The 12,042-nt window shown below is 33.5% G+C and overlaps 1 protein-coding gene and 1 long non-coding RNA gene across 2 annotated transcripts; both read left to right on the top strand.

The window, feature by feature from the left end:
* LOC108662533 lies at window positions 76-1,985 on the top strand. Its single transcript, XR_001928416.1, has 3 exons — window positions 76-103; window positions 761-834; window positions 1,806-1,985. It is a non-coding gene; the product is annotated as an uncharacterized LOC108662533 (long non-coding RNA).
* LOC18596139 (beta-fructofuranosidase, insoluble isoenzyme CWINV1) lies at window positions 6,844-10,407 on the top strand. Its single transcript, XM_007024428.2, has 7 exons — window positions 6,844-7,096; window positions 7,323-7,331; window positions 7,517-8,379; window positions 8,623-8,781; window positions 8,975-9,213; window positions 9,309-9,399; window positions 9,933-10,407. Exons 1-7 carry the CDS (start codon window positions 6,907-6,909, stop codon window positions 10,119-10,121), a joined length of 1,740 nt encoding a protein of 579 aa, XP_007024490.2. The 5' UTR covers window positions 6,844-6,906; the 3' UTR covers window positions 10,122-10,407.

The raw sequence follows: 12,042 nt of genomic DNA, 5'->3' as shown, positions 1-12,042 counted from the left end.
GGTCAGCCAAAACCAGCAGGAGAGAGAGAGAAATAAGAACAAACCCTAGAGTGAGAAAATTCAAAGAAAAAGTGAGATTTTTCAAGGAATCAAGTGTTTAAAGGTATGATTTTTCAAGCTTAGCTTAAGATTTATCATTTTCACGCATTTCTCCTTATTTTTCATAATTAAATTATGTGTTTTGATGATGGATTCAAATCTGATCATATGGATTTAGAGAGAGAAAATTGTTAGATTAATTTGATTTTGAACTATGTTAGTGTTTAGTGTTAGTTTAGCATGTTTATGAGTAAAACAATAAGAAAAATATTCATTTTCTTCATGAATTTCTCTAGGCCCAATCTAGCCAATGGTGTGTGAGGATGAGGTTGACTTTATTTTAAGAGAATTAGATGGAAAATGATGAATTATGAGGTTGAAAATTAAATGAGAATTTTTGGTGCCAAAAATTGAAATTTTTACCCACTAGAGGTAAAAGTGTAATTTGTGGTCCGAGCTGATAAATTGGACCACATTCACAGTCATTGAGGTATTGTGGATATAATTGGATAATTGAAATTGAAATGGATGGAATTGGAGTTGAATTTGAGATTTTAGAAATTTACACCGTGTATAGGCGAGTTAGGTCGGATACTGTGATTAAGCGATTGTCCAAACATTTCACACCCTATTTAGTGCATACGCATGGATAAGAGCCTGAAATAATATATATTGATTTGACACAAATTATTGAATTTTTTGTGTCATGTATTGTGGATAGGTGGTGAACTATCTGATACGGGTAAAAGACTACACCCGAGGATCGAGAATAGGAGTATATCTACTCCTAGTACAGTGAGTAAACTTACTATCATCTTAATTATCTAGAGTAGATTTATTTAATTGTGTGATTTTATGGAAAAATGGTTTAATTGAAAAATTATTGTATTTTATGGGAAAATGGGATTTTATAAAATAATTTTATAAAAATTTTAAAAATTTAGTAATGATTTCAAAAATAGAGTAATTGGAGACCTATACTATGATTGTGTTGTTTATTCATGATTTTACATTAAATGGCTTATGATAAATGTCGGTATGACTGGTTATTTTTATGATTTAAAGAATATGTGAATTGCTTTTATTTGCCTTGAATGTGTTAAGTGAGTCATGTCATACTATTGTGATTTTATTGGTTGGTGGATTATAAAGTGGGCACTGCAGTGACGGGGGTTCCGTGGGCCAGCCTAATTAGAGGGGCACGGTTCTCAATTATTGAGCTTACCTCAATTGGAGAGGCGCGTAGGATAACTCTCGAGGTAGGATTTGAGTACACTTCACGCTGGCCACCACGTGAAACTGGGACTCAGCTAACGTCGAGGAATGGCTGTGTTGTCAGAGGTGAAATGTGTTTGTGTGTGTGACAATAAACAGCCTTGACNTGGAGAGGCACGTAGGATAACTCCCGAGGTAGGATTTGAGTACACTTCACGCTGGCCACCACGTGAAAGTGGGACTCAGCCAACGCCAAGGAACGGCTGTGTTGTCAGAGGTGAAATGTGTTTGTGTGTGTGACAATAAACAGCCTTGGCGGTCTCGGTAAGATGCTTTCGCGAGGTATCCCCGAGAATGGATTTTTGGTAAGGGCCAAGTTTTTGAAAAGTGCATAAGCCATGTTGAGTAATTAGATGAAATCCAATTATTTATATGGGTTGAGATGAATTATTTTAATTGTCTCCTATTACTCGGCTTTAGATTATTTTGATGATGTCTGTCTACTCACTGGGATTTTATAATCTCACCCATTCTTCCTATACATTTTTCAGGCTCAGAATAGGCAATAGACTATCAATTGCATCGAGAAGTAAATTTCGGAGTTGCATCCTAGAAAGTAAGGTTATAAACTTAAACCTTCTCAGTTATTTGGGGGCTCACGTGTCATTGTAATTTAAATTACATACTCCAATTTTCTATATTACAGTATGTATAAATTTATTTTGTTTTTATGTGCAGAAAATTAATTTTTGATGTTTCAAATATATATATATATATATATATTGTTTTACATTAAACTAGATTATTTTAATTAATATTTTTATTTTATTTTATTATTCAAAAAAAAAGAAAGAGAGAGGAATGAAAAAACTGGTACAAAAGCCTTGCGAGATCTAGAAAGGCATTCGAGGAAAAAATGTCTGTCGAGGTTTCGCGGCTGTTGTCACGGACTCGATGGGAGTTCCGGGTCGTGACAATTCTAAACAGTAAATATTTAATTATGAGGACCACAAGTAGGCTCTGTGTGCTATTATAGAAATTGATTTACCTTTCCAAACTTTCTTAATAATTATTGCAAAGGGCTCCTTGGGAGCATGCTTTTCATCAAGTAAATTTTTCCGTTGATGCTATGCTAAGAGTGTGGGAACAAAGCTAGAACAAGATATCATTTTAATTAATACGATGCCTAGCAAACTATATAGGATGGAGTTTACTTATACTCGAAATATATAGTAACCCAAAATTAATAATTAGTAAAGCTTACTTTTAGGGCTAACCTAACGTACTTTGGTACATTATTAAATTAAAATTTAATAATTAAGTGTGTGAATTTATTACTTATCTCATATTAATAAGAAATGAAATGAGTTTTAAATTTATAAGTGAAATTTTTTTTTGTTAAATATATATGCCTTTAGCTTTTCAGAAAAAAAAAAAAGATTGGTTTGTCTTTGGTTTAGAAATGTGGGTTTGAAATATATTATTGTATTTGAAAAATTGAATTTGAATCTTCACTTCTTCTAAATCAAAATAAAAAAATTAAAATAAAACTAACCAAATTTATCTAACCAAAAAAGAAAAAAAGTGTATAAGTATATATTTTGACTTTGTATATATTGTTTAAATTAGATTTTATTTGGTCAATGTTAGAACATTGAAGAAATTGAGGTGTATATCAATGTCACTATCCTTAAAGTTTTATTCGTCTTCACTTATAATGTGTAAAACAGTTACTGGTGTATAAACATCGAAGATACAATGAAATTCAATAATTGACAGCGTTTTGTACTGACGAAATCAATCGATTGAACACTCATCAGAGTATAACAAGATTTTCAAATTTTTATAAAATTTTTCTACAATAAAATGATATAAAAGAAAACTTAGAAAATGTTTGAGAAAGAAAGGAAAGACATTATTACTTTCTGTTATAAGTTTTGTTGGTAAAGAAAAGTCCTTTTTATAAACTTTGATGCCTATTATTCTCAACAGACACAATTTGTATTTCTGTCAAACAGTTACACCTATCTATTTCAAATAGATATAATTTTTTTATTTTTCTCAATGGACGTGACTCCTCTTTTATTTTCTTATTTTCAATAAATATAATTTTTCAAATATAATTTTTTCAATATAATTTTTCAATAGATATTTTATTTGAAAATGTTCCAACTTAGTTAATACTTTTGTAACATAATTTATTTATAATTTTTCAAAAATAGCATTAATATTTGTTTTATATCTAAAAGCACTTAATTTTTTTCGTCTTTAAAAAGAATGAATAATTAAAATAATCATTAAATGGAGTACACGAACAAATTTTCCCCTAGAAACGAGTTTTCGATTAAGACTAGTCAACGAATAATATTGGTGAGTAATTGTTTTGAATGAGACCCATCAAATTGTGTCATACACATATGGGCGACGGGACTTTCAAATCTTGAGGCTTTGAATATAAGATAAAAGATGAGTGCTAATAGCCAAGCCGTTGGCTTTTGACTTTAAATTTAATTTGCTTACTTCTCCAAAATCCATCTCATTTTCTATTTACTTGCTTCCTTAGGCCGGATGAATTTTATTCATATTTAAGTTTCAATAATATTACCATTGCAAAGCATGGCATCATCGAGCTGAATCACAGATTTTTCAATAACCAAAAAAAATTAAAAATAGAACTAGAATTTTCTCTTATTATTTTTTGCATTTGGTAAAATTAGCTGTTAAAGGATTGATACTTATCTTATTAAGTATATTTAAAAATAAATAAATAATTAATTAATATATGGATATATGATAATTATTTAATTATATTTATAAAATAGTAAAATTTTATCATTAATATATTAATATTTTTGGAAAAAATATTCTAATTAAATAAGAAAAACATATCCTTTATATATCGTTTATCGATAAATTTCGAATATGGGAGAATTATAGAATACATAGTCATCTTTTATATTAAAACCCTTATTAACCATAGGTTAGAGTATATGCTTTCTTAAAGATAGGCCGCGTTCTAACTTTCCATTGGCGCTGAAGTAGTTGCTGAATGATTGACAACATGGATGACTATTAAACGAAGCAATGAGCATTAAATTTAATTCCTGATTAATTTTTCTTAACGTGAAAAGCATTTTAAAAGTCATAGAATCGCGTTTTAATTTGTTATAATTGACTAACCCCTTGGCCTTCGTAAGCTTAATACAAAAAGGTCAATAAATAAAAGTGAAAGAGGTTAGGAAAAGGGATGAGATAAAAAAAAAAAAGAAATTGACGATAAAAATGATTATTTTAATTGAAAAGCAACAGTATGCTTGGGGAAATAAAAAAAAAAATTCAGTGGACTTTTCCATGTGTATTTAGCACGTGGAATACCACTAAAAAATGCTTGGGGCACGGACTATCAAGTGCCTTCCCAACACTTTTCCATTTTACCTATTTTATGCATGATCATCATGAGAAACAAAAAGCCATGAAAAGCATTTCATAGATTTGGAAATCCAAATCCTTATCTGTTCAATTTCCACATAATGCCACATTTGACTCACATATCAAGAATATATGTATTTTTTATTCCCCAAAAAAAATTGTATTTGAATTTTTTATTTCTTTCGAAAACAAAATTCATATTGTGTTACTTCTTTACAAGATTTCAAGTAATGATGAAATTTATTACTGATTATTTCATATATTATAAGTTTTATTCACCTGATATCTAAATTAAATTAACTGATTAAAAATATTTTTTTTCATTAAAAAAAATCTTGTTGTAACTTCAATATTGAAAAATAAACTTTCTTTAAAAAAAGAAGAGGTAGGTACCGAACAAAAATCATTTAATCTCTATTTGTGCTTCTTACCCTATGTATTTAACTTTATTCTTTATTTGAATATAAAGATAGCATAATACTAACAAAATATTTTCATTTTTTTTTACCGGTTGGATTGATCCAGAAGTATTAATTCGTCGTTCTCATATCTTTAATCTATTTTTTGAGGACTTTACAAATTTTTGAACATATAATATATACTATATAATGTTCTTAATACTTGTTGTTTTTTAACATAATTTAAGATCCAATTGGTCGGCTTATTTGTAGAGGGGTTGAGGCTATGTATCAAGTAATAATAAATATACTAGCAATATAGAATATGAATATCTATCCATCCTTAGATGTAGGACATTAATATTATAGATAAATCATAAATAATTGTACATGTTGTTTTGAATTTGCCGGTGAAAAAAAATAATTGTACTAGCTATCTGTGGCGGGGTATCTCGTGTTATGGAGCCGTTGGCCAAGAATAAATAACTTGCAGAAGGGTAGACGTAGACAGATCCCAAGAATTGAATCCATGGGTGGATGGTGGACTTTTATCAGCTCATGACTCGAGATCTACGAGAAGCAAAATTTGCTTTAGAAAACCCAATGGGAAAACTGCAATCCTAGGCAAAGAAAGAAGGAAAAACAAACTCAATGGTCGGTACCCAAAACATAGAATTATATTTAGTAGTCAAAACCTGACAGATTAATTCCAAAAGTGCACATAAACAAATCAATATGTATAAGCAATGGTATTGGTAGAAGTGAAGCCAAAGACTTAGGTGCTTTGTCCGTTAACTAGGCCTTATCAAGAAAATAAAATACTAGTTATTTGTTAACTGACATATATGACCTGTTGCTAAATCATAATCATTAAATTTAATATAGTTAAGTTGGATGATAATAATTAACTTAAGTTTAGTCTTATAGTAAGAGCTAGTACTATTACTTTTCTTTTGTATGAAATTAACTTTGTCAGTCACAGAAGAAAAGAACGTAAGAATCAAACCATCTTTCAATATGTAAATTGATCCTTTAAGGGAGGATTCAATGCACCTAATGCTTAGCCAAGTTTTCAGGTGCAAATTGATCCCAATTTCAACACGTTTTTTTCCAGTTTTTTTTTTATTTTTTCACTTGGAAATTGGATAAACTTTCCTAATAAAAAAAGTCTTCAACGATTAAGGAAGCATCAGCTTAAACTCCGGAGTAGAGCTTTGAATCTTTTGATAACTGCATTTTTCTGAAGTTGAGGGGATGGCTAAGTTGCATCAGGCCAAGGCTACTTTGAGTATCTTTAGATTTTCATATAATGTTGTTTTCGTTTATGCAGTAGGATTAGATTAACCCATAATTTACTCCATTTGTATAATCATATTTAGCAAGCTAAGCCAGCCTTTAGGCCGACATAAGCTCAATTTTATTTTCTCACTAGTTTTAGATAATGCGTTAGCCAATTTGATAATGTGTTTGAATTGCATCCTTTTAACCAAACCCTCTGATTCCTTGTACGAATAAAAGTCAACCTGTAATACAGTATGCAGAGAGTGATAAAACAATGGAAAACCAAAAAGGGGAGAAGAATATAGAGATAAATAAATTTCCACGTAATGTTGTTGTCTCAACTTGACTTTTCACTTTGAACGGAAAACGCAGTGGAAATGTCAGCAACTTCTGTGTCGTTTCTCACCCAAAGACTTTGATGACAGCTTTGAATTCTCATTTTTATTCACTTCATTGTTCATATCCTGCCAAAGGAAGCATTTTCTCTTCCTATAAATATACGCCTTTGATAGGTTCAGCCTTCAGTTCTCATCCATCCCCAGCTATGCTAAACATGGCTCACTCTTTCGTTGGCTTCTGTTTGTTCTTTGCTCTCTTGTTTGGCCATGGAGTTGTGGAACTTGAAGCTTCACACCATGTTTACAAGAACCTTCAAACTGACCAATCTACTGCATCTGCAAATCAACCTTACAGAACTGGCTATCATTTTCAGCCTCCCAAGAATTGGATAAATGGTATATATTCCTTCACCTAATTATAATCTCTCAGGTGCCTTTTGAACTTTCCATTTCTTTTTTTTTGCTTTTCTTTGCTTTCTTATGTTATCTGTATTAACTTTATTATCTCCTGCTAAAGTTCATTTTTGTATCTCTAATTATGTGTCTTCTTGTTTCCTCGTTTTCTTATCATTTGATGTGCTCTGACTTTGGAATGGACAAATGACTACCTCTGGATGAACAGATCCTAATGGTAAGTTCCTCTTCCTGTTTCTTGTTTTTTGCTCCTTGATTTTTTGTCCTCAAGCACATCCTTTGTTCTGGGAATTATTCTTAGATTAAAAAATAAAAAGGAAACCAGACAAGCTGAATTCTAATCCTAGATTTCTATGATATTGTTGAATAACAAAAATGCCTAAACTTACTGCTAATTTACAGGACCCATGGTTTACAAGGGACTTTACCACCTGTTCTACCAATACAATCCAAAAGGCGCTGTGTGGGGCAACATTGTCTGGGCTCACTCTACATCAAAAGATCTTGTGAATTGGACCCCTCATGATCCTGCCATCTATCCATCCCAGCCATCTGATATCAATGGTTGCTGGTCTGGTTCAGCCACAATCCTCCCTGGTGGCAAGCCAGCTATTCTGTATACTGGAATTGACCCCCAAGACAAGCAAGTCCAGAATCTGGCGATGCCCAAGAATTTATCCGACCCTTACCTTAGGGAATGGATTAAGTCATCAAAAAATCCTTTAATGCAACCCACTGCTCAGAATCAGATTAATGCAAGTTCATTCAGAGATCCAACCACAGCCTGGTTAGGCCCTGACAAGAAATGGAGGTTGATCATTGGAAGCAAAATTCATCGCCAGGGCCTTGCTATCCTTTACAAAAGCGAAGATTTTGTCCACTGGATTCAAGCCCAAAGCCCTCTGCATTCTGCTAAGGACACTGGAATGTGGGAATGCCCTGACTTTTTCCCTGTTTCAGTTCGTGGCCAAAATGGTGTTGATACTTCTGTTAATGGTCCTTTTGTCAAGCATGTGCTTAAGGTCAGCTTAGATGATACCAAGCATGAATATTATACTCTTGGCTCATATGATACTGTCAAGGACATCTATACACCAGACAAGGGATCTGTGGAGAGTGATTCAGGCTTGAGATATGATTATGGCAAATTTTATGCTTCTAAGACTTTCTTTGACACTGCCAAGCACCGGAGAATCTTATGGGGTTGGATTAATGAATCATCAAGTGTCCATGATGATGTTAAGAAAGGATGGGCAGGAGTTCAGGTACATTTCCATCTAATTATTGATTGTTTATTAAGTAACTTAAGTCGAAAGTTCCAACCAAAATATAAGATGCCGAGCAAAGGGCCAAGTCCAACCTTAACTAGTCAAAAACTTGATTAGATTACTATTTAATTTACACTTGAAAATAGCAAGTTTGGTTTGATGGTTTAATCAAGACACGAAGATTTGTTTCTTGACAGCTGCAAAGTCTGTTCAAATCACCATTATGGTCTCATTTTGCAGGCAATTCCTAGGAAACTTTGGCTGTCCAAATCTGGAAAACAATTGGTACAATGGCCAATAGTGGAAATACAGAAGCTACGTTCAAACCACTTGCGCTTGCCTAGCAAATTGCTCAAGGGAGGATCAGAAATTGAAGTTTCCGGTGTCACTGCTGCACAGGTAAGTTGGTTGTTTATTCTTCTTTATCTTAATCAATTGATGAGCAATTCATCCATTGCTGGCAAAACCAGGCACTGGGTTTTTGCTACGTGCCCCGCGCATGAAGAATTTTAGAGTCAACATGTAAATCATATGGCAATTTGACATACTTCTCCCACTTATTTGATTATTCTTTTTAATTCCTCTTGTGCAGGCAGACGTTGACATCTCATTTAAGGTAACTGACTTTGAGAAAGCTGAAGTGTTGAAACCAAGCTGGACCAATCCACAGCTCCTATGCAGCCAACAGGGTGCGTCAGTTAAAGGTGGTCTTGGTCCATTCGGGTTGCTGGTTTTGGCTTCAGAGGGCCTAAAAGAGAACACGGCGGTGTTCTTCAGAATATTCAAAGGCCAGAACAAATATGTGGTGCTAATGTGCAGCGACCAAAGCAGGTCTTCCCCTTAACACACTTAAAATTCTTCAAACCTTTTCAATTTTCTCCCAAAAGGACAAAATTCTTCAGCTCTTTGTGTGCTTTTGTCGACAGGTCCTCCCTAAATGAAGATAACGACAAGACCACATATGGGGCTTTCCTGGATGTGGACCCTGAGCATCAATACTTGTCATTGAGGAGCTTGGTGAGTTGATTTAGATAATATATGGAATCAAAAATATAGTTTACTTTTTGAAGGTTCAGAGTCAACCAAGTACCCCTGCTCAGTAACTTTACTAGAAGCGAGCATGATGTGGAAATCCAGCTTTCCAAAAGGTTAATTGAACATTTTGCAGTCTTATCCAATTACCTAAACTCTTTCGTCCAACCGATGGGATTTCATTTTAGTTCTCATACGTATAAAATTTGATCAGATTAGGAGGTTAAACTTTTCAAGAAAAAGAAGTTGCTACTTGGTTCCATTTCTTCACCATACACAGCTTTGCTTCTTTTTGACAATTACGTATGTCTTGTATCTCCGTTGATAGCGAAAGAGCCATCGCGTGTAGGGCAGCAGGCCCACTATCATCAAGTGGAAAAATTCAGACATCATTGAGAAAAAGTTTTCTTTTACCATCCCAAAGTTTCAGGATTTGGAAATAATTTGAGATCAAATGAGTCTTTCATTTTGGATAAGTTTTTGTCTCTTACACACTTCAAATCATCCTTCTTTTGCAGATAGATCATTCCATAGTGGAGAGCTTTGGTGGAGGTGGCAAAGCTTGCATCACAGCTAGAGTTTATCCCACCTTGGCAATTAACAACGCTGCCCACTTGTACGTTTTCAATAATGGGAGCGAGGCCGTGAAGATTGCAGAGTTGAATGCTTGGAGCATGAAGAAAGCCAAACTCAATTTGAAAGATTAGGTCAAAAGATACAGAGGATGAAGATCCGAGAATAGCAAACGACATTTTAATCATGGATTCATTGTTGCAATAAAAAGATAGCTAGAGAGAAACCCATTGATGTTATCCCAAGCAAACCATTTCTACTGTAACTACATATTTATGTTATTCACCTCACATTTTTATTATTACCCTTTTTTTTTTTTGCTCAATTTTTATGATTACCTTACGCTATATGTTATAGATTCAATTAAGCTTTGTATTTCATCTCTTAGGATAATGAAATAAAACTAATAATTCGACCGTAGATCAAGTTATTCAAACAAATTTCAATTGCATTGTATTGGATTTGGATGCCCTCCAATTGGTATAATACAACATTTATAAGTGTTACACATCTTAACCCAATTATCATTTAATTCAAGCATTAAGTGGATTTGACAGGGATTTATCTACAATAATTGTGCTGAATTAATCTTCTGGAGTAGCCAGCAGCAAATGGAAATGTGTAGCAGTTCAACTTTGATGATGCACTAAATGAAGGAAGAAGGAAAGAACTAGTGGTATTTCAAAAACTCAAACGAGGCAAAGGTGATGATGGCCCTTCAAGCTACATGGCTGCTGCTATAAGCGAGGCGGCAAACAATAGTTTTCACATATGGCTCATATTTGTTGGGGAATAGTACTGCTTTAATTAATGATGACGAGCAATGTGCTAATGACAGTGCATTGCACTCAAAAAAATTGAGAATAAGGACTTGTGAAAAGCAAGCACGATCATTGAACACGTAAAGAGAAAACCGACTAAGCATCCTTTTGTAGACTAGGCGGCTATTAACAAGGCCAAGCATGCCTTGGGAGGTGCAGACTACAGAGCTAGAATTCAACCTGGCTTGAACATGCCCTTGTTGCTCCTTTCTTGCAAACTGGTTCTGATATATACATGGAATGTTAATTTGTTGGGTTTTTTTTTTCATTTATCAATTTGAAGCAAGCACCCATATCTATATCTTACAGTATATACTTGTTTAGCCTAGGTGTAATATTAGAAAACTGTCATCTGATTCCATGTTAATAATCACCACTTGACCAAAAAACAGATGTTCCAAAAAGCCTACAAATTAAGTTACCATTATTACTTTCTAATAAACAAAGAAATCCTGCCATTTATGAACTTCCACAAAGAACTCCTTCGCGATTGAAGCAATTCACCTTGCATATTGAAGCTCTCAGGTTGGCAGATTTCTCTCCTATGCCTCGGGTCATCAATGATATTGCATATGGTCTTGCCAAATCAACTAGAACTCAGGATTTTCTGCTTTTGAAATAGTTAATTTGTGTTGCTGCTGCAGAGTTGGAAGATTATTTCCTGCTTACTGGTTTACGTGTTCTACTATGCATAGCAACTTGCTTCTTTGCTCATATGCTTTTGCTTTTCGTCTTTATTAAAGAAATTGACTTTTGCCTTTCAAAACATATAACTCAAACTCAAGTTAAAGAAAAATATATAGAATGAATGCATATAGCCAAAAGAAAAAAAGAAATAGACTCTTCTCTTTTCATCCCCACAAAGGGAAACATGGTCAGCTCTTTTGGTTCTTTTCTCACTTTGTTAACCATGGTGTTGTGTGGAGATAAAAGCTTCATCTCATGTCCACGAGGGACTTAAAACTCTTGAATCTACTGTTCCTACAAATCAACCATAGACAAGTGCCTATCATTTCCTGCCTCTCAAAAATTGGATTTATGGTATTCATTACCCCTTCAGTTCCTTTTTTTTTTTTGTTATGAATTAATGTACATCGTGAATTTTGTGGTCTCTTGCTGCTCTGCTTGTTTGTATTTCTAACTTTTTCTTCTCTCTCCCTCCTTTATGTGGTGAGCATAGATTAATGGACAAATGGTGGCACTGTTGACTCTTTTTTTGGGATAGCCAGTTTTG

This window comes from Theobroma cacao, chromosome 6 (assembly GCF_000208745.1).
Source record: "Theobroma cacao cultivar B97-61/B2 chromosome 6, Criollo_cocoa_genome_V2, whole genome shotgun sequence".
In the NCBI taxonomy this organism is placed as follows: domain Eukaryota; kingdom Viridiplantae; phylum Streptophyta; class Magnoliopsida; order Malvales; family Malvaceae; genus Theobroma; species Theobroma cacao.
The sequence above is the reverse complement of the archived record's forward strand: the minus strand, read 5'-3'. Positions and strand labels throughout refer to the sequence as shown.